The sequence below is a fragment of the Theropithecus gelada genome, chromosome 5 (genome assembly GCF_003255815.1).
Source record: "Theropithecus gelada isolate Dixy chromosome 5, Tgel_1.0, whole genome shotgun sequence".
Taxonomy (NCBI): Eukaryota; Metazoa; Chordata; class Mammalia; order Primates; family Cercopithecidae; genus Theropithecus; species Theropithecus gelada.
The window spans coordinates 80,365,024-80,389,516 of NC_037672.1; the positions used below are offsets into that span (position 1 = coordinate 80,365,024).

Here is a 24,493-nt window from a genome sequence, read left to right on the forward strand (position 1 = left end):
TCCTATCAGTCTATTACATCATCGTATATAAAATTATTTAAGCTTTGCAATTGTGGTCTTGGATCTTCAACTTTGAAAGCACTTCTTTTTTGAGCACAGTTTTTATTTTCAAGAGTCTTAATCAATGCGAACATTAACCATTTCCTCAAGATAAAGCATCACTTTACACTGTCATCAAGGGACATGCTATTTAATAACCAGTTATAATTAGGCAAGAGATTAATCAGGGTTCATTTCTGAGGCATTTTCAAAAGACACATGGAGATTACTCTTTGTTATTATTTTACTGAAGTGTGTGCTATGTTACATTATTAATGAGAGCAAATACGAGCAGAGTAGTCTCCGCTTCTTTCCAAATTTTGCCTTGGAACATTGTACTAAGAACTGAATGAACGTCAAATATATCTAGGCCTGGAAAGACAGCAGAGCTCAAAATTCAGAACCAACCTTGGTTCCACTATATTCCTGCTAGGTATTACTGGGAAGTAGAAGGAAGGATTGAATGAAAATCCTGGCAGATGCCCTTATGTTTCTGGATATCTTATCACATCTGGGCCAAAAGAAGATGCCTAACAAATAATAATGCTACCTGTTATTATTTATTTATTTATTTATTTTATTGAGAATCACTTACACTAAACACATAACATTTTTAGTTTAGTTTTTTTTTTTTTTTTTTTTCCCCTCAGATGTATATGTTGTATTTAAGTTACGGGTACTTAAATTTGGGGGCAGAAAGTTGGGTTTCTGTTAAATCAGTAAATGGTTGGTTAACAACATCATCATTCCTTGCCTACATTCTCCATCTCCTCTAGTCTTTCTTATCTCAGTAAATGGTACAACTCATTCATAATGCAATCTCTGAAGCCAGACACTTGGTTTTCTCCTTTGGGTTTTCCCTCTGTCTTACTCACATGTGCAATGAATATCTAAGTCCTATTATTTGGCTGTTATCATCACTACTGTCACTCACTGCTTGAGTCAGACCCACCAATAGAACAGACTCTTATCTATCTGCATCAATATGATGAACACTCCATTGGTCTTGAAGCCTGTTTTTGTTAATTCTTCAAATGTGTCATTCCTTGCTTAATTCCTCTAAGATCAACTTAATTTTTTCCTCATTACCATCGGGAAATTTTAAACTCCTCATAATGTTATACCATTATGCTCTTCCTGGCCAGATCTCTGACCACTTCTCCAGATCATTTCTAGACTGATATCTAGAAATTATCCTTGGGACTTCTGTGCTCCAATCATCCTGAAGTAGGCCCTTGTGTTGCTGTTCCCTCTACTCAGAATAGTATCTTTCTTCTTCCATATCTGTGCTTGGCGAACTACTACTTGTCTGTCAGGTTGCAGTTTAGAGACCACTTTATCTTCAGGGACACCTTCTCTAACCTGCCAGCAGATAATCCCCTTACATGCTCCACAGGACTTTACGCTCACCCCTATAATAGGTATTCCTAGTATTGCCTCTCTTACACAATTGCTACTGTGTGGGCTCTGGGCCAGGGAATGGCTAGTGACATGAGTAATTATGTAAGGGATATTTACCTAACGCAATGGGGATTAAATTTCCTTTCTTAGAAATCTGTACTAAGAGGCAAGAAGGATAGTACCAGTTGGTTGTTGGTGCTCCGGCGGGGAGGAGTGGTGTGCAATTCATGTTGACAGTGACTTATAATGACAATGAGCAGATAAAGCTGTTGGAAAGATTGGGAAAAGCAGAAGAAAAATTGGTTTCACAGGAAAAAAAAAAAAAATCCCTGGATGTTATTTCCTGGTATCTAAGGTTTAGTACTCAAGGGTCCTTAGAATTCCGTAACTATGACATATTCTTAAAACATTATTCCTGCATTTAGTACCCCCCTCAGACAGACAGACACACACATACTCACACACAAACACACACAGAGGTTTATAGAAGCCTTCCCATCTATAAATATTAAAACCCAGGTATGAAGGAAAAAGTTATTGTTATTGTTGTTGTTGTTGTTGTTGTTGTTTAAGATTATAGTAGAGTTTGATGTAATTCTCCAAATGGACCTATCAAATATACAACCCTCTTGTGGAAGCATTTTTGGCTCTTGCAAAAGATGAACTTTAAAATGAGCCCAGGGTAGAGTTTTTCAGACGTTTTGTCAGGCCTGAAATGCTTTAGCTGTTTTCCTAGAGAAAACTTGTACTGGCTTGGCATCACTGTCTGTGTGGCTTATAGGAACATTATTTGTAGATCTTCTCAATGAACTTTTAATGCAGCTGCATGGAGATAAAAAATAAACCAAGAAATATGCTGATTGAAAAAACACATTAACATTCCTGTAGCTTCTAGGGAAAGCCTTGATATCTAGTCATTAAGTAGGAAATCTACCCTTAGACTTCCTTCTGCTTTAACTTACTAAAAAGAAACTTAGGAGAACTATTTTTAAAAATTCTTCAGGCTTTGCTGTTTTACCAAGATGTCCTAATTTGTATGAATCCAAATACTCATTAACTCTCAAGTGCTATTAGCTATCAAGAGTCAAACGAATTCAAAGCGGGGGAAAAAAAAAAACAAAGTTTAATTTCAAGCCAATAAGGGCATTTTGTTATGTTGTTGTTATGGCTGCTTTCATTGGATTTGTACTTGCCTGTTTGGCTACCTACAGAACGAACAGAGGTTAATATACTTTTAAGTAATATCAATTTTTTTTTCAAATCAAAGATTGCAGTAATATCAGCCTTTATTATTTTATTTATTTTTGAGCTTTATATTCTTAAAGTATCTTGTTTCTATAACAGACTTGTTTTTGTTTCGTGAAGGTGGAGGAGGGGAGGAAAGGTAAGAACTTGAATTCACTGACATTTTCTTGTTCGAATTCCTCCACGTCTTTTCAATTTAAAGAGCTCAAGATAATGTGATATCTCTTACTTCAATTTCATTTTTAATACCTGTCCAAGCATTCTAGCTGTATGTACTGTCTTCCATATTAGGAAAGATTATGCCCCTATAATATTTACTTATTCTTCTTTATTCTTTCTACAGGGAATATTCTAAGATGACCTTTATTTTCTGTCTCCTTGATAAAATTACTTTCACACAAAAGCAACTTTCAAAAAGTATCAACTCATCATAACAGATTAACACAATTCTGTAAGCGCCTTTTAAATCACAAGACGTTAACCTCAGTCTCCATTAAACATATCACATAAAATCGGCTTGTACTCTCGTTTTTCATCTCTGTCCAAAACAGAATATAATACAGCTTTTCCATTTGTAAATTGATTTAAAAATGTGATTTAAAACCCATCACTGCACTGTAACTTGCCACATACATGGCAAAAACTAAAATCTAGTGATATAGAACAATCTTATTAAGCTATAAAAATTGGAGAATATTTAAATTCAGTATAATGTTCTTAGAAACAATGATTCTAATTGATATTCTGAATTTTTGTCAGAAGACAGAGTTTCCAGCAGCTGTGTGTGTGTGTTTACATTAGTTGCTGATTTAAATATTTATAGAATTCATATAAATTAAATATTATTTCTGTATTTCTTCTTAATACTAGAAATTCTGATGAATGTATAGGCATTGGAGTTAATTAACTAATATTCATTACATATTATTGTTTTACAATATAAAACATAAGACAAAGTTATGATGAAATCTTTGTGACTGCTGAAGCACATTCTGGGAATAATAAAAGTGCACCCAATTTAGAAAACTTCAAGTTTGAAAAGGTAATACAAACAAAACAGGGAAAAATAAGAAGTTCTTAAGGAATGTTTACTATCCATTGTCCTTGAATTTTCAGAACACACTGGAGTCCATTCTACAGGCTTCTATGGAATTGCATGGACTCATCCACCACTTTGCTGCCTGTCGTCATCACTGCTGCTACTAAACCACCACTACAAGGAAGAAAGGCCAATCTGAATGGAGAGATTTGAGGCTGCTGATTGAACGATGTGACTTAGGAGACAGAGCCACTGTGAAAGCAAAGTTACACATGCTCTTATTCTGCCTCATGGTCACAGTAATTGAAGAACTACATTGAACTCTCACGGGTCTCTCAAATCTAAATGGATTAATGATGCACTTCCCTTAGGTCCTAACAAACAAAGTATTCCAATTTATTTTACCGGATAACTCTTTAATGGGGCTTAGAAGATAAACGCAGCTAATACTGTGATATTTCATGTTCTTTTGCTAGTATTACTTATATGTGTATCCCTCTCAAGACATTTTTGGGTCAGAAGAGTGACTGTGTTTCAGGAAAGATTTGATATTCATAGTTCCCCCAGCCAAATGCTTCCCAGCTTTTTTCTTTTTCACAAAGAAAGTTACAAATACTATATTCTCTGGAGGAAATGACAGAAATAAGAATACCTATATGGAGTTTTGCGAGAAAAATAAAAATTACATTGCCTAAATATTATGTAAATAAAAAATAATATGTAAAGTGTTCGGGAATACGACCTAACGTTCCTCACTGGAGTTTTTGGGGGCTGGATGCCACTTGCTATACTTTCCTGCTGCAGAGGCAATATTATAGAAAGAACGTTCCGTATTTTCATGAGAAAATTAGGTTGTTTCAGTAACTATAACTTTTCTACCAAGTTTTACGCTTTAAATGACTAATACGCAATTCCTAACCAAGACGTCTTAATCATAATATTTTCAAAATCTTGATAGTTTTCATTGGTGAAAATTTTTTCAAACAAGCAGATGATCAGACATGTTAAAACTTACGGAGCCTTTCAAATTTTACAAGAGTTGAAAGTGTCACTAAAAGTAATTTTAAATTTCCTGTGATAATGCAAAAATACTTCAAACCCAATCAAATATTTTAAATCAAACATTTCAAAATAATGATGAAGCTCTAATGTAGAACAGGCATGCATTGTTAAAACTGGCCAGGATATCACTAAGTAGTAATATCAGCCACAAAAGTGAATGCAGACAGTAAACTTACAAGAAGACACAGTTGGGGGCACTTCCTGGGGCTGAGCCTCTCAGGAGCCCCTGCCCAGCCACCCCCAGCCCTCTCTCCCCACCGCTGGCCGCACCTTGGGCTGCAATCTGTGCTCCTTGGGCACCTGGACCACGAACTCCTCTGGTAGCTCCACGGGGCCCTTGTCCACGATGAGCGGCGGTGCGCTCTGCAGCTGGCTGCTGAAGTAGATGTCTGGGTGGAAGAGCGCCTCCTGGGCTGCGCTCAGCGTGTCGCAATGGAGCAGCAAGGGCTGGATGTCGTTCACTGTGCTTGCCACCTGCGGGGACCGCAGGGCGCACCATCAGACCCCTGCTCACCTCAGTCCCACCTCAGGGGAGCCCTGGTAGAGGCTATTTCCAAGGCTGCTCTCTGCCGCAGGCTATAGGCCCAAGATTCCAACCACCCCAGGCCCTACTCAGACAACCCTACAGCTGAGAGGACTACCTCCCGGCCCCTAGTATAATGCTATCCTAGTTAAACACTATCTTAATTAAGCTAAAAAAAACCCTCATCCAAATCTCTAATAATGATTAGAAAATTAGACATAATTATTGAAAGCACAGTAAGCTACCTGAAAAAATATAAATATTATTTTTATTTTTATAGATTCACAGCACTCTAATGTAAATTAAGGACACTAATATCTACATAAGTGTAAATAAGAATAATGATTCCTAAACTCAATTTTTACACAAAATGTTTGATAAGGTAATTGGTAAAGAAAGTCCCAGAGAGGTGTTTTTCCTTTATTTGTTTTGTTTGAAGTATGGTTACACTTATATGGATTTTTTTATACTTATTTATATGTTTTCAGGTCATTTAACTACCATTTTTGGAGAGATACTGTATTAAGATCTGTGGTGGACATTAAGGTGAAAAGGATATACACACATTTTTTACCATTTAAATACACAGTGATTTTACTGACAAATGGTACATATTACATAAATGAGTAAATATGAAAGACCAAGACAATAATGAAAAAAAAGTATACATGATTTTTAAAAATAATTCAGAAAACACCCATACATTTTATGCTTTGAAAATAGAGATATTTAAATATAGGATTTTTTTTCTGATAAATTGACACATGAGATACATATTTCCCTACACTGTTTGCAACTAGTTTAATAAATAGGAAAGATAATGAAAATATGTCTGCCAACAGAAAGGATAAATTTTACAAAGAAAAAGATTTTGCTTCACACACGTATTTTTTAACATGTTATAACATGCATGTATAAAAACACAATAATGTTATGTGGCTAACATTAAACAGGAGAGAAACTAAGAAAATCAATAATGCAAGAGAATTTTATGATCATCTTTCTAATACTAGAAATTTATACAGTGGTGCCATAATTTCTTGCTATATAAAATATTTGCAAATTAGGAGTGTAAAATATATCCCTCCCAAAACACATAAAATAATACAACTTTTATAGAAAAAAAATCATATTAAGAAATATATTAAACAATGTATCTATAATGGAAAACTTTAACATATAAGTCTGAGACATTGTCCCAAAACAACATTTTTATTTGAATTTATTACAATGTATGATTACTAAAATATCTAGGCAAACGTAATCTGAATGCCATTTTTATAGCCTGTGTAAATGAAAAAGGTGACAAAGAAGAAAACAAGTTTCAAGACCAAAAAACTGTGAAAATCAACATCTCTAAGTAATTGCCTTCATTGATGTTTCACTCTAGTGGCATCATTTCTCATCTTTTGGCTCCTAAGATATCCCTCTCTTCATTGCCTAAAATGACAATATGACTAATATAAAAATATTTTTACATGAATATATACAGGCGTGTTTTCTCTAACATCTTTATTACTGCTCTATGGAAGAAAATTAGCCAAAGGTTATCAAAATAGGTTATCTTATAAACTTCTGTTATTCAAAAATTGAAAGATTTTATCCTCAGCCAAGTTAAAATATAAGCACATCTAGAGTGGGGGAGAATGTGCTTATTTGTTCACTCATTCAACAGATATTTATTGAGCTCCCATTACATGTTGGGTCCTATTCTAGGTGCTGGAGAATTTGGTGAAGAAAACAGACCACAAAGCTACTTTAATGAATCATACATCATTATGATTATGAGATTAGAAAACACACAAATAAACATTAGAGAAAATATACCATATAATTATGAGAAATCTATGAAAAATCTAAATAGAGTAATATGTAAAGACTACTTCATTTAGGTTTTTGTGAAATACTTGGATATGGAGATAAAATATAAATTGGGATTTTAGTGAGATTTAAAGTTGCTAATCATACAACATTCAGTTGTATGACTGTAAGTTGACAGCCAAAGAACTTCCAGGCTACAGGAAAGGCCTCCTGGCTAGAACCCCCTTGGTGTGCTTGAGAAAAAACACAACGGCTGGGTATAGTGGTCAAGGTGAAGAATAGTCTGGAAGGCAGAAAGGCAAACAGCACCCAGATCTTGAGCTTTTAAGCCAGGGTAAAGAGCTTAGTTTTAAGACAATCTGTTTAGGATAATTATTAAAACTCTCGGGAGGAAAGGGTAGCATAGGACAGGGAGGTGGGAATAGGGATTTCTTCTGAACTAGAGATCAAATATTTCTAGAAAAGGTCCATTTCTAGAGTAGGCAAAGAATGACAATTGATTTAAAAATGAATAAACAATGGAATCAAGCATCAACTAAACAGTATAATAGTGCCTGTATCTAAATGAAAAAAAATCTAAGAATAAAGAAAACATAAAGACACATGTCAATAGAACTAGGAAGCAAACTCTTAGGGTTCTAAAAAGAGTAGTTTGGCTTGAGGAGTAAAATGATTTCATGGAGTAAGACTAAAGAATACAAAATACCAGGAGCTTAAGTAGACTTTGACTGTCAATTGAAAAAAGTAGACTGATGTGTTTTATGAAACCAAAGTATCTTATGTGTCTATAGTTTGTACTCTCATTTAAATTCACTGTATCTTTAAAAGAAATTCAATGGGTGGCAGGAAAACTAGAGAGGCTGTTACACTACCCACATAGAGAAGGGTTATTAGAACAGAGCCAAAATCTCAACTTTTGCTTTAAAAAATATGTGTGTACTATATTCAAGATATTGTATGACTTCTGTGGAATTATTTATTTGAATTATAAATATAAATCCAATTTGTCTTCCTGAAGCTATTATACAAATAAGTCTTCAAGATAAACAACACACTTACAAGTCTGGTGTCTGGTATTCTGTTAGAAACACGAATCTTAAGTCTACAAAGATTCCTTCAACTCACATGCTAGAAAGATAGAACGTTCCTGCTACACAAATCTCCCAAGGTTCACGTGAAGAGATTTTGCTCAGAAACTCACTCTCCTTGGGGCACAATAGCATCTGAAGCAGCCAGTTTCCTTATGTCAAGGAAGGTGGTATCTATGCCCTGGCATTCTCCACTCACTTGTCTAAATTGAATACATAGGCTACAAAACCAAGTCAAAGTACTCCTCGAAGGTTCTTTTCCTCAGATATTTGAAGGTAGTTTTCACATTCTAAATGTCTCTTTTTTTCTCCAGACCTTTAAGAGAAAGGATTCTTTCAAATTAGCTATGAAAAATACACCAGCATGTTGTGGCATTAACCATAAGTTGAAGGCAACCCTCCAAGTTTCCTTCCCAATACCGTTTGAGGCCACAGTTTAAAACTCTGTTGTATGCAATTTTAAGATGTCGCAAAGTTAATTTTGGCTCTGAGACAGGAATCTATAATAAGGTCAATACATCTTGTTCTTTCTATCCTTCTTCAGAGAAATTTCATGTTTATCTTTTAAAAACTGCATATCTGATTAGGATTTTATTTGAATTGAGGGGGCGATTTTCTATTTTCATTTGTTTTTAAAGTTTTAACTTTTAAATCATACATAATATATAATACTCTTTATAAGCAATATGAGTCATTGCCATATACAAATCATCCTTATATCTGATTTATATCCAGATATTTTTACAACGCAAGTACTTTCATTCTGCTTCCCTAGTGGGCAAGCATGAAATATAAAATTAGTATTTCATAACCTACTATAGTGATCAAAATATTTATCCCATGTCCATGTCTCTTAAATATCAAAAGCCATCAGAACATCACTGTTCCAGAATGTTGGTTGTGGGCAGATATGAGGCAAGAGGTAAGCAAAAGAAAAATAATGAGTTTTTAAAAGGTAAAGTATTTGTGATGATAATATCAGAGTTTTCATATTATCTGTGGAACATATAATTGGTATAAATATCAATAAATATCAGAATTCAATGATAGATAACTTTCAGAGATCAATACTGATTTATATACATTTTTAAAGTTATGTAAGTACTGTTTCTAACCAACTTCAGCTGTTTCTATTTTCTTGTTCTTCTTACATGAGCAGCTTTGTAATTCAGTCAATTATTCAGCTTATTCCTCCAAACAGCTATTAATCATAACAGTGAGCTGGGACTCTAAACAAAACAATGGGCTAATTCTATAATGAGAGAAATGCTAAAAACAAAATACAACCTGGGCATATTTATCAGAGTTACAAGTGCTTTATTTTCATAAACTAACAATTTTTCTTACAAGTCATTTATTTTTGTGTTTTAAGGTTATATTTCACCATGTCTTTATTAGCAACCATGAGCTTTATAGAGTTTGAAATGTACACTTATATAGCTGTGACTCTAACCTACATATTACACTTTTTCACCGTGGTAGTATCTCTTGGAAAGAGAATACTTATCCTCCTGAACATACCTGCCTAATCCTTTGTACAAATTATCCTTCCTAGTAGGAAATCTTTTCCCCTACTGCTTAGGCTTTCCAAATCTCACCACTTTCTAATATCACTCTTTCCATAATTTTACCAAACAGTTCTCTCTCTATAAAATCATCATCAAATTTCATAATATTTTCCTTCCATTCTTTACTAAAACATACTCAAAATCTTGTTGCTTTTTATTCCAAGATTTAAACAAACACGGTATTGCTGTCTTCCCTAATTGAAGATTTTAAAAATTTACTTATTTTGTTTTATTATATTCTAGCTCAATCTCAACATGTTACTTTGGTTGGTTTACAATTTAAATCATAGATCTACAAAATAAGGCAAATGCTCAGTAGGTTATAAAAATGCCTATGGAAGAACCTCCACAAGATGGCTAAGAAATTTTGGGTTGAGTTTCTCATCAAAAGCCACTTAAAATATAGTATTGCATCATTACATTCACAGCTCTGAATCTATTTTTTCATCTGAAAATTACCAGTCCTACTACCTATGACTCATTGGATTGTTATGAGTATTCACTGAGCTATTATGTGCAAAACTCTTTAGCTAACAGGAAAGTATTGTGTAAATGCTGCAAATTATATTGAAAAAGTTACAATAGCAAATGGTTCATTGCTACCAAAATGTCTACTCCAACTTCACTGCAACATATATAATAAAAGGGAAAGAAAGAGAAGAGTTGGGGCAAAGAAGAGACCACTGTTTTCATTTCCTTTTCTGTAAATAAAGGCACATTTTCAATCCTGCTTCCTGATGCATACCTGAAAGGCTCTCTCCCACAGTACCTTCATTTTAGCCATAAAAAGATCATGCCTTTCTGGATTTCTCCCTAAGGTGTATATGATAGCTGCATAATTTCTTTATAGGCTGGGTAGTAATCTCTAACAATAGTCATAAAAGATCCAATTCAAGCACCTGAGTAAAGATGCCATCAGGTAGAAATTGCAACACGAAAGTTCTAACACAGAGGAGTAAATCTGTTTCAAGTCCGGATCTTATAAGAAAATAGCTGAGCTAAGTAGTAACAAATTGTCCTCTTGTGTATAATGAAACAGATTTTATGGTGTACCTGAATGTTATTTAACTCAACAGGTTCCTTCTGCAGACTACCTTGTTTCATAAAGTACTGGTATGCCTGATGTGGGCAAGAAATTACACTTCAGACTACATTCCTCATTAATTTTCTCCAAAACATAGCTTGTTACAATAAAAGAAAACAAATAAGTAAGATAAACTTTTGTAGTCATTCAAGTAAGAAAAGAAGTAATCAAATAATCTCTCTTTGCTAACAATATGATTCTATGTCTAGAAAACCCTAAAGACAGCAGAAAGCTCCTAGACCTGATAAACAACTTCAGTAAAGTTTCAGGGTATAAAATCAGCATACAAAAATCAGCAGCTTTTTCTGTCATCCAGGCTGTAGAATGCAGTGGCATGATCTCGAGAGGCTCACCACAACCTCTGCTTCCTGGGTTCAAGTGATTCTCCTACTGCAACCTCCCGAGTAGCTTAGATAACAGGCACCCGCCACCATGTCCAGCTAATTTTTTTGTATTTTTAGTAGAGAGAGGGTTTTGCCAAGTTACCAAGGGTGGTCTTGAACTGCCGACTTCAGTTGAACAGCCCACCTAGCCCTCCCACAGTGCTGGGATTACAGGCATGAGCTACCTTTATACACCAATAACATTCAAGCTAAGAGCCAAATCAAGAACATAATCACATTTACAATACTCATCAAGAAAACAAAACATCTAGGAATACATCTAATCAGGGAGGTAAAAGATCTCTACAAGGAGAACTACAAAACACTGCTCAAAGAAATCAGAGATAACACAAGCAAATGGAAAAACATTCCCTGCACATGGATTAGAAGAATTAATATTGCTAGAATGGCCATACTGCCCACCCAAAGCACTCTACAGATTGAATGCTATTCCTATAAAACTATCAATGTCAGTTTTTACAAAATTAGAAATGAACTATTGTAAAATTCCTATGGAATCAAAAAAGAGCCCCAGTAGCCAAAGCAATCCTCAGCAAAAAGTACAAAGCTGGAGGCATCACATTGCCAAATGTCAAACTACCTTATAAGGCTACAATGACAGAAACAGTGTGATACTAATACAAAACAGACAAATAGAAAAATGGAACAGAATAGAGAAGCCAGAAATAAAACTACACACCTACAACCATCTGATCTTCAACAAGGTTGACAAAAATACACAATGGGGAAATGAATCCCTATTTAATAAAGGGTGTTAGGGTAACTGGCTAGCCATGTATGCAAAATAATGAAACAAGGCCCTTACTTTTCAGCATACGCAAAAATTAAATCAAGATGTATTAAAATTGTAAATGTAAGACCCTAAACTATAAAAATCCTAAAAGCAAACCTAGAAAGTATCATTCTGACATCAGCCTTAAGAAAGAATTTACGACTGTCCTCAAAAACAATTGCAACAAAACCAAAAATTGACAAGCGGGACCTAATAAAACTAAAGAACTTTCACACAGCAAAAGAAACTATCAACAGAGTAAACAGACAACCCACAGAATGGGAGAAAATATTTGCAAACTATGCATCTGACGAACGTCTAATATTACAGAGAGCTTAAATGATTCAACAAGCAAAAAACAAATAACCTCATTAAAAAGCAGGCAAAGGACATGAACAAACACTTCTTAAAAGAAGACATATAAGCGGCCAACAAACACACACACAAAAAAAAACACTCAATATCACTAATCATCAGAGAAATGCACATCAAAACCTCAATGAGATACCATCTCACACCAGTCAAAATGGCCATTATTAAAAAGACAAAAAATAACAGATGCTGGCGAGGCTGTGGAGTAAAAGGGATGCTTACATACTGTTGGTAGAAATGCTAATTAGTTCAGCTGCTGTGGAAAGCAGGTTGGAGATTTCTCGAAGAACTAAAACCAGAACTATTGTTCTACTCAGTATTCCCATTATTGGGTATATACTCAAAGGAAAATAAATTATTCTACCAAAAAGACATATGCATTTGTATATACATTGCAGCACTATTTATAATTCCGAAGACGTGGAATCAACCCAAGTACCCATCAATGGTAGACTGGATAAATACAATTATATATCTCTTTCTATATATATGTAGGTATATATAGATATATGTATGTATATATACACACACACCATGGAATACTATGCAGCCATAAAAAATAGTGAAATCATGTCCTTTTCAGCAACATGGATGCCAATAGAGGCCATCACCCTAAGTGAATTAACACAGGAACAGAAAACCAAAGATTGCATATGTTGACTTATAAGTGGAAGCAAAACATTGAAACTTATGGACATTAAGATGTGATATGACCCAGGTGCAGTGGCTCACACCTGTAATCCCAGAACTTTGGGAGGCCGAGGCGGGTGGATCACCCAAGGTCAAGAGTTCAAGACCAGCCTGGCCAACATGGTGAGACCCTGTCTCTACTAAAAATACAAAAATTAGCTGGGCATGGTGGCGGGTGCCTATAATCCTAGCTACTCAGGAGGCTGAGGCAGGAGAATCGCTTGAACCCGGGAGGCAGAGGTTGCGGTGAGCCGAGATGGTGCCATTGCACTCCAGCCTGAGCAACAAGAGCAAAACTCTGTCTCAAGAAAAAAAAAAAAAGATGTGATATGGTTTGGCTCTGTGTCCTCACCCAAATCTCATCTTGAATTGTACTCCTGTAATTCCCATGGGTTGTGGGATGGAACCGGTGGGATAGTTTATATCATGGGGACGGTTTCCTCCATACTGTTCTCATAGTAGTGAATAAGTTTCATGAGATCTGATGTTTTATCAGGGGTTTCCACTTTTGCATCTTCCTCATTTTTCTCTTGCTACTGCCATGTAAGACATGCCTTTGCCTCCCACCATGATTCTGAAGCCTCCTGAGTCATCTGAAACTGCAAGTTCAGTTAAACCTCTCTTTCTTCCCAATCTCAGGAATGTCTTTATCAGCAGCATGAAAACGGACTAACACAAGATGAGAACGACGAACACTGGGAACTAAGAGAGAGAGTTAGGCAAGGTCGGAAAATTACCTATTGGGTAGTATGCTCAATACCCTGGGTGACAGGATCATTTGCCTCAGAGTCATGCAATATACTCCTGTACCAAACCTGTACATTTACCCCCTGACTCTAATACAACAATTGAAATTATAAAAATAAATAACAGATGACATGAGGAAAAAAGATCCAGATATGATTAGATATGTAGGTTAAAAAAATTTTAAAAACCTCTGTATTTATAAAAGAATGAATAGTCTGCTTTTACACATTAGAGTCATCATCAGAACACTAAGCTACTATGTTACAAAAGTTTTATAAAACACGCTGAGAATAGTGAAAGAGTCAAACACGTGACTGTGAATAAAGCTAAAGGGAAAAATTTCATTTTGTTAAAGAACAAAAGAACCAACTTTTTAAGATTGCTTTTTAATAGGTTTTCATAGCTTGCATTTTATGTATCCTATCAATAAAGGGAAAAATAGTGACTTTCATTATAATTGTTGCCTAAATTGTAATACTGTGATGTAAATACCTTAAACACTTCTGAAAATGAGTAAGCACAGATTTCTGTTAGTGATATAAATTTATTAGAGATTTGGCTTCTGACAAAAAGGATGATTTTTTTCATTCCAGTGAAATAAAATCTGTATTATGTACCTTAAGACGAGTGATAACTAATAATAAGATTTTCCAAACACCTGCCTCCTTGTAAACATAATGCAAACACATTTAAATTCATGGTAACAAAAAACCTTTAGAATTTATTATTTGGATAACATTGACTTTGTTTTTCCCTCCACTCCCCTCCTCAAGAATATCATTTTTTTAATTGTATGGCAACTATACTTTCAGAATGCTGTAAAGTAAATCCCTTCTTTAAAAATCTTTACAACTATAGTAATGAGGCACTCTTCCTTAATCATACTGCCAATTATAACTAATGTGTGGGCAAAATGAGCAAAAATGATCCATATATTGACAGAGGTTTGTTTTGCTAGTGAGTTCTAGCTCCCTCTCCTAAGTAAATAGTAACTGGCATTTCTGAAGACATCTGAGAAGAATGAGAACTGTTTTGCTTTTTTATGGTAGTTAAGATATTTTTCCCACCCATCCGCCTTTCTCAACACATACACACAAAATCAATCTCTTTCAAAGTCCCTCCCACAACCCGTGGGAATTATGGAAGTGCAATTCAAGATGAGATTTGGGTGGGGCCACAGAGCCAAACCATTTCACATCTTAATGTTCATAAGTTTCAATGAATGCCTAAATTCTGTTTAACAAGACAGCAAATATGTTAACAGGCTCCAATGTCAAAATGATCGATTACGTTATGTTGGTGGTATACATAGAATGTGATTATTATTGGACACCTACTTTTAAAAATCGACATGGTGGTTTTTTATCTGTCTGCAGAGGGACAACATAAAGCCTGCCAACAGCCTGTAACCTCTGATACATCTGTGTTATCACAGCTATTCCAACTATTCAGCTATTGTAACTAATCTAAAAGGCCTCCTTTTAAGTAATTGTGTAGTGTTCCCTGGAGGAAGAGCATCATACCAGCCTGTTGCTTTACATTTTATGCATTATTTGTCTTCATTATTAAATAATGTGCCCTTAAGGTCTGCATGGTTTCATCAACTTCCCTATCAAAAGGAGAAAAAAAAGAAGAAAAAGGATCATTGCTAAATTGTCACCACCATTGTTGATTTGTATGGAGAGCTATACTAAAGATTAGTTCTGATCTAATTCAGGTAATATTTATGTTTACTACTCTTGTGATATCTCTAACAGCTTGGAGAGAATCAGTAATGAGTGAAAGCAGATTATTTGTTCTTTTATAAAAACAGAGGGTTTGTTTTTGTTTTTTTATTTTTATGTTTTTAACCTACATATCTAACTAATCATTAGGTATTTTCCTCACATCATCTGTTGTTCTCCAATGCAACAACAAAATCAATCTGTTTTAAAGTCATCTGAGTCCAAGAAAAAAGAATGAAATGTTGTAAAATGCTATTTTATGCTTGCATGTTATTTTTATCTTTGCATTTAATCAAAAGAATGATTTCTCTAATTTAGGCACTGAATTTACCCTTTTTAATTTCACATAAAACTAATGATACCAAAATGAGGGTATATCCGTCACTCACTATTCAATTTTTTCAAACTTAGAAAGAAGAGTGATGACAGGATATTTTATTGGGCTTACAGTCTAATTAAAAGTGACAGAATTGCACTTTGAATAGCTTTTCAACACCCTTTAACATTTTTCTTTGAATGCTGATCTAAGCTTAAGATGTTCATTAGTAACTCATTAAAGACTTAGTTACAGTCCAGTGGCTGAGTCCTAAATATAATGATGGGATGTGTGTACAAATGTGTAGACTCATAATTAGAGAAACTGTCACAATGGGGATTAAGAATATACAATGCAGTCTTTGAAAAAGAACTGTGGAATGTAAGTGACCCCAAGATGGTGTTGTATTTTAAATTTTGCTTACTATTCAGATCATTTATTTTTTGGTTCTAATTCCTAAAGGTATGTTTTAATGACCCCATTCTCCCAGGATTAAATGTATGAGGCTTTGTATTAGGGCCTTTTTATATATTATTTTATTTAATCCTTACACTATAACAAAGTAGGCCTAATTACTTATTTAACAAATAAATAAACTGTGATTTAAACTCTTGAAGGTCGTGTATCTTGGAAGTAATGGAACTGGACTTAAACTCTAAGGCTTAAGATCTTTCTACTTCATTTAATAGGACCATACAACATAGGATTCTAAAGCAGTTTAGATTAGATGATATTGTAAATTTCAGTTTCTGGGCTTCATGTAAGCAATAATTCCTAAACATGCTGACACCATCTTCTGTAGTTCCTGAGAATTACAGGAGCTATTCAGTATCAACATTTATAAATCATTAATTATCCTTGCCATATAAAACACCAGGTTCTCTGCTGATTTCCATTTTTTTAATTAAAAGATGTGATGTGAGTCCAGAGGACACTAATATATAATATGTGGATTTGATAGAGAGATGCAAAGTTACAGAATTACTCTTGAGATGAACTAAAAGAGGCATTCAGTAATTTGCAGAATATATTAGAGAAAAACAATCTACAGAAATAAAATGAAAGACTCAATATTTATAATATAATTTGAGCAAAGATATAAAAATATAAAAAAGAGGATTTCCAAAATCTCAAAAAAATTCAGACTCAACCAAAAATAGAAATTTTTCTTGGCTACCAAAGTTTAATTATCTTCATCATTTTCTTAGGAAGAATAATTGAAAACTAATAGAACCCAACGAATTGCTTTGCTGTTTTGTGTACAATTCACCAGTATACAGGTCTCCTATAAAAATAAAGTTTCAATTATGGACAATTATTAATTTTGGTAGTCAGAATGACAATAAAAAAGTGAGGAGAAAATCCACAAGAATGGGAGAAAATATTTGCAAACTATCATCTGACAAGGGTTAATAACTCAACACGAAAAAAAATCAATCTGATTTTAAAATGAGCAAAAGATGTGAATAGACATTTCTCAAAAGAAGATATACAAATGACCAATAGGTAAATTAAAAATGCTCAACATCACTAATCATCAGAGAAGTGCAATATATAACTATAATGAAATATCATCTCCCACAGTTAAAATGGCTGTTATCCAAAAAAACAGGCAATAGCAAACGCTGGTGAGGATGTGGAGAAAGGGGAACCTTTGTCTATTGGTGGGAATGTAAATAGTGTAACCACTGTGGAGAACAGCATGAAGGTCCCTCAAAAGACTACAGGAACTACCACATGATCCAGAAATCCCACTGCTGGGTATATGTGGAAAAGAAAGAAAATCAGTATATCGAAGAGATACGTGCACTCCCATTTTAATTGCAACACTATACACAATGGCCAAGATACAGAATCAATTTAAGTGTCCATCAACGAATGAATGGATAAAGAAAATGTAGTTACATATACACAGTGAAATATTATCCAGCCATAAAAAAGTGATGAAATTCTTAAGCCAGGTATAGAAAGACAAACATTGCATGTTCTCAGTAATATGTGAGAAATAAAAAAATATTAAACTAATGGAGACGGAGAGTAGAAAGATGGTTACCAGAGGATGGGAAGATTAGTGGAGAGGAGAAAGATGAAGAGAAGATGGTTAGTTGGTACAAAAATACTGTTAGGTAGAAGGCATAAGATCTAGTGTTCAGAAGCAAGATATGGTGACTATAGCCAACAATAATTTATTGTATATTTGAAAATAACTAAAAGAGTAGAATTGTAATATTCCTAACACATATAAATAAAAATAGTTGAGATGATAGATACCCTAATTACCCTGGAGTAACTGATCCTTACAAATTGTATACTTGTATCAAATATTATATGCATCCCATAGATATGCACTATTAAATATCCATAATAATTAAATTTAAAAAAATCCTGAATGAATGAACTTCTTTGAGGAATCAAATACATGAGTAAAAGGGGGCTGAGTACAGTGGTTCACACCTGTAATCCCAGTACTCTGGGAGGTCAAGGCAGGAGGATTGCTGGAGGTCTACAGTTTGAGACCAGTCTGGGCAACAAAGCAAGACTCCATCTTTATGAAAACATTTTAAAAATTAAGCAGGCATGGTGGTGCATGCCTGTGGCCTAGCAACTTGGGAGGCTGAAGTGGGGAGGATTGCTTGAGCCCAGGAGGTTGAGGTTTAGAGTGGACTCTGATCATGCCACTGCACTACAGCCTGGGTGACAGAGTGAGACCCTGTCTTAGAAAAAGGGGGTTGAAGAATTTGAAGTGATGAGGGTAGAAAAATGGTGCACGATTCAACAAAAAATACCTGAGAATTTAAGTGGGTAAATCCAGGCAAATGGCCTCCCAGAAAATCTGAAACGTTCCCCACACAAAAAAATGAAAAATGATTGAAGTGAAGAATATCCTAAGTACTCTGATTTGATCATTATACATTGTATGCATGTATCAAAATACCATATGTACCCCCATAAACATGTACAAATGTTTTGTATTAATAAAAAATTACTTTTTACTAATAACAATATTTGAAATTTTTACTTAAAATTAAAATTTTAAAAATAAATAAAAATTTAAAAGCTATTCTTAGAAAAAAGTCTAAAAAACTCTTAAAACTAAATGTCTTCTAATGATATCTTACTGTCTTTTCAAAAAAGATATTTTTATAAAGAATGCTCATAATTTGACAATATAAAGAAAAATAACCCATTTATAAACCCAATTATACTGAGGATTCAAGTAAATAGTAATCCAAAGAATAAGAAAACAATGATTTTATATTGTATATTCAAATATTTTTAAATTTGTTCAACATTAAATATAAAACAACAATCCTATTGCAGTCAGAGTCCACCGCAGAACAAGAAATATAAAAATGTGATAAATTACAAGCATCTCAAATAGTCACAATACATAAAATTTCAATATAGGAAAATGCTATTTTACTCCAAATATGTACATGGCACTCATAGATTATTACTACAATTAAATGCATATGTAACATCTTTTGCAAGTACAAAAGTAAAAAAAAAAAAAAAAAAAAAATTATTTTCCAGCTGCCAAACTGCATTTGGGAAAGTTTCTAAACAAATTCTTACACATAAAGTAAAGCTATCAGCCATGCATGTTTGTAGCTTACATTGTGATACTAGCGATTGTGTAGTTAGCTTACAAAATACATATTTTAAAACTCAGTACCCACTGGCTAATGTGGATGGTGTTGGATGTGTTAGCAGTAACCTCATATATCATTACTATGACACGGATTTTTCTGTATAATGTATTTGACCATAAACATAGTTATATTACTGCAGATATTACAAATTACCTAGGCTGGCAAGCATTATAAACATTTCAAGGATGATTAATTTCTAAAAATAACCAAGTTAAGCAGAGCTTAGAAGTCAACCTGACTCTTTCAGAACTAATAAAACACATCTTCATAGAAAGAATTATATGATAAAATGCTACGTAGTTAAATTTAATTTTGTACTTTTTCAAGTTTCATATCTTATTAGAAGTTACAAAATATACGAGTATTATCTTAAATCATTGACATCAGTATTATAATTGTAAACACAGATTAACAATAAGGTGAAAATTACATAAAAACAAATATGCATCTGATCATTCTTTTATCCCTACTAAGAACTGTTTATTATAAGTCAGTTCTTGCACATGATGAAATGTAGGCTAACCAGTAAAGTCCCTGAATATATAAATACAGATGCAACTTTAGCAATAGAATTGCAGAAAAAAAAGCATGCATAAGGTGGTTCTAGAAGTTTTTTTTATATTGTATTTTTCTTTTCCTGTGAAGATGCTGTAAAACATACTGCTCGCCGTTATTCCTAGTTTAAGTGCCAACGATCCTGCTTTCTACCTCTTCAACTATGATTCAGTCTTTACAAGTAAGGTTCAAATAAGCTGAGGTGTAGCTGAAATATTTGAGCACCACAATCACCTTCTGAGCTCCTGGTCAGCTGGGGCTTGGGTGTAGTTACCTCCCAGGAACAGATCTCCCAGCCCAAGGTCCCACATTGGACCTTGATGTTTCTTTACTGCCAATCAAAATGAGCCCCAGGTTATTACTGGGTTCTTGCTCTCCAATTTCCTTATTTTTTCCTTGCTCCCAACCACATCAATAGAAAAACAACAAAAAGAATCCTTTATCTTCATGCAACACTACAGTAGTGCACAGCAAAGAACTGGCCATCTGCTTCAGCTGCTCCTCTTTACTTCTGCCAGGTCTCATTGCATTATAGATAAGGATTTTATGGCTCTACAGGAAGGGGACACAGTCATGGAAAACAGAAAAAGAGAAATACAGAAGTACACAGAGACACGGAATATGGACAGATAAACATAGAAGCAGGGACATTTCCCAATTTAAATTGTACATATTTATGTGATATTGAGGTACTTGTTTCGTTTTCTTATATAAAACATTGACCAGACTATTTAGAGCAAATGGGGATTATTCATTTAACATAAACATTATCAGAATTAATTACTTAGCTTAGTTTTTAATTTTGTCCATGTAGAGATTATGCAAAAATATAACCCTAACAATTATATATAACCAATTAAAATAGTAATTTAAACATTCCTACATAGTGAGAATAATTTTGTTTAGATATTAGTAATATTGATAATAATTTTGCTTAGTTACTAGTATTTAGAAATGTTTGGCAAAACATAAATATTGAGGTTTGAGTAGAAAAAGATTTATTTCCATTCTCAGGATTAGAATAACAGTAATTATTTATTTTCCTTACCTTGCTCAGGGATTTACCTCTATTTCAAGGTAAGAAAGGAGTAGGGGAAAAAAGAAAGGTTTATCAAATGCCAAAGCACCATGTTAGAAGTTATACATATATAATTACATCCATTTCTTAAAATAGCTCTGCAAGGAATACATGTTCATTTTTACAGATGAAAATTATATTAAGCTACACATTTTTAGGTTACTGTAAGCTCATTGAGGGAAGAAATACAAGTCTTTTGTTCACTATCCTGTCTTTAGCATCTAGCAGTCTTCTGGCTTGTAGTGGGTAAATTAATTATATTTATTAACCAGTTGACAGATAAAGAGGATTACAGAGCCAGTAGGTGGCAGAGCTGGAATTTCATCTCTGGTCTGTCAGGCTTCAGAACCACAGTCTGTCTGTCCCAAGAACATGGAAGAGGCAGATGGTCAATGTTTCTGCCTCACCTGCTCCCAAGTGACCAGGAGGGTTGAGACGAGATTCTATGTAAAGAGGAACGGCCTTGATAGGAATTGGATATCTACTGCCAACAAGAGCAGAGCTCAAAAGCCAAGTCCTTGATTTTAAATTCCCTCTGTGTCACTTAATAGCTGTGTGACCTCAATTTACTTTATCACTGTGTACCTCAATGTCTTTATCTGTAAAGATGGCGATGATAATAATAATAACAAATAATTAAAAAAACCTATGCAATTATAGTGAATATTAAGTGAACTAAAACATCTAAAGTTTATGGCCATAAAATCAGTAGTCATCACTACTATTTTCTCTGAAGAAAGGGATAGCAATTCAGATCATTACTCAGAAGAATTAATTCCCAGTGATCAAGAGGGCAAAATATCTGGACATCTTAGCAGTAGCAAGGAGACATCAGCAGAGGATATGTTGGAAACAAAAGTACTTCTATAACTATGACATACATTTTAACTCAGTCATCTAAGGTTTCAAGTTATGCAGTATTCTCTTAAGCCAGGATTGATGGGGACTCTAAAAATTCCTATCCTATTATATTTCAGCACTTGATCAAAGGTATATTTTTCTATTTATGAGCAAGTTAGGTTCCAAAAGGCTGCTTATAAAGCTCTTCATTCACAGGTCAGAAGTGGTATCACAAAGGCAAAAGAAAAAGCCTTCTTAAAGAAGGAAGACAAAACCGACTTGTATTTTCTCAGGTGCAAAGTTTTAAAATAAAGGATAAAGTTTATCAGAAAAAAGATTCTATATTGTTTTGTCCTCTATAGTTCAAAACTCAAGATAATATTGAATAGTCCACATAAAATGGGAAATGATTATTTTTTTAGCCCAGAGTATTTTACATATCAGATCAGTCTTTTATGTGTCCTATCATTATATTAGGGGTTGATTTAATACTTCTAAAAGTTACTTGGAGGTATTCTCTCTCTCTCTTTCTCTTTCTCTCTCTCTCTCTCTCTCTCTGTGTGTGTGTGTGTGTGTGTGTGTGTGTGTGTTTTCAATGCAGATTATCAGTCCCCAAACCAAGACCTAAGACCCAAGGCTCAGCCACATTTAGAGGTCCAGTGAAATACATAGTATGTGTCAGTTTTAGGGACCAGGCTTTTTAGTTCTGAAAAAGGAATCTTTCTTGCAATGTCAGTTTCTGCTATTTTTAACCTAACTTTCTCTAACAAGGGTAATTTTAGTTTGATCTTTTAAATATGAATTGTGTGTGTGTAAATATATATGTAGATATTTTTCTTTTTTCCTTAGTATCAACATTAAATAAATCAGCTCTTATGGCTAGCTAATTCCTGGTTGTTATAATTTACTGGAACAAAAATTAACTGGAGGGATAGATTATATGATGAAAGAAATTTACATGTTCAAGCACTAAATATTTTCTGTGCACTGTGCTATATTATTTACATATGCTATTTATTTTATTCTCAAAATAACATTATAAGGGAGGTATTTTTATAACATAAAAAGTCTAATTTAAATCACCTTTACATATATTGATACTTAGAAAAGCATTGTTTCAAGTAACGTAATTTTATTTATTTTCCCACATCACAAAATGTTATATGTGCCCATGCAGAGAACGTGAATGTATCAGTATATGAATTAAGAAAATATTTTGATATTTTAGACAAGTTTGCTTAAAACAGGATGGTTGAGATAGTTGAATAAGTAGGATACTCCCATTTTACAAACATCTCTACCTTATAATAGAGTGGATTATCGGAACTAAATATGTTGCATCCAGGGAACTTTAGAGGAAAACTTCAAAAGAAGTTATTTTACCCAGTATTTAGAATGACAGCAAAATGCAATTCATGTTAAAACTTAAGAACACAGGCCAGATTCAGAATTGCATCACTGATGAACTACAATGAGTTTCTGTAGTCAATTAAAAACCAAAAGTGAGCTAAAGAGGCTAAAAATTCATTTCAGCTGCTTGCTACACTATAATATTCTGAGACCTCCTAAGCAGTGGCAAATACAGCTGTGTCCTTTTTTCTTTGCTATAATTATCATCAACATATGAGAGAGCGACTATATTACAACATTTTCATCTTAGGGAAAAAAATCAATGATAATTAGCCAAAAGCATTAAATTGTGTAAGAGGAACTTACATATAGACTTTAATTTACCAGGTTTGAGAGAGATTCAGTGAATATTACACTAAGTTGTACAGAATATAAATGTCTCGCTTATATATTAATTAATGTGATATATTTTATAAAATTTGCAAAGGTACGTCATTTCTAATCTATCATATTTGTTATAATTACAAAGATGTCTAAATGAACATTAAGTATACATGTCTATTAAGTATATTAGCATGTTTCCGTAAAATCATCTTTCTTTAAAAAGTGAAAATAGACATTAATATTATTATTATTTATTTATTTATTTTGACGGAGTCTCGCTCTGTCGCCCAGGCTGGAGTGCAGTGGCACGATCTCGGCTCACTGCAAGCTTCCCCTCTCTGGTTTACTCCATTCTCCTGCCTCAGCCTCCCGAGTAACTGGGACTACAGGCGCCCGCCACCGCACTCGGCTACTTTTTTTTGTATTTTTAGTAGAGACGGGGTTTCACCATGTTAGCCAGGATGGTCTCGATATCCTGACCTTGTGATCTGCCCGCCTCGGCCTCCTAAAGTTCTGGGATTACAGGCCTGAGCCACCGTGCCTGACCGTTCTTTTGTTTTTTGTTTTTTGTTTTTTTATTTGTGTTTCTGCATTACAAGGTATAGTACAAAAATAATTTCCCTTTATTGAGAGATTATAGTTTGTGTTCTGTATATTAAAGATTGTGCAGAATAGTAAATACTCAGAGAAAAAATAATTACTCGGTTGTGTATAGCAGATACTTTTGAATAAGTAGGA

At 34.0% G+C, this 24,493-nt stretch overlaps 1 protein-coding gene across 3 annotated transcripts in view; it reads right to left on the reverse strand.

Annotated features, from left to right (window-relative positions):
* ADGRL3 (adhesion G protein-coupled receptor L3) overlaps window positions 1–24,493 on the reverse strand; it is an 868,510-nt gene that overhangs the window by 552,325 nt on the left and 291,692 nt on the right. The window contains exon 4 of one of the 3 annotated variants that reach the window (XM_025386284.1): window positions 5,057–5,260. The exons of the other annotated variants lie outside the window; for them this stretch is intronic. Within the exon in view, the coding sequence (XP_025242069.1) occupies window positions 5,057–5,260 (204 nt within the window). The remainder of the gene's footprint in view (window positions 1–5,056; window positions 5,261–24,493) is intronic. 3 annotated transcript variants of the gene reach the window in all.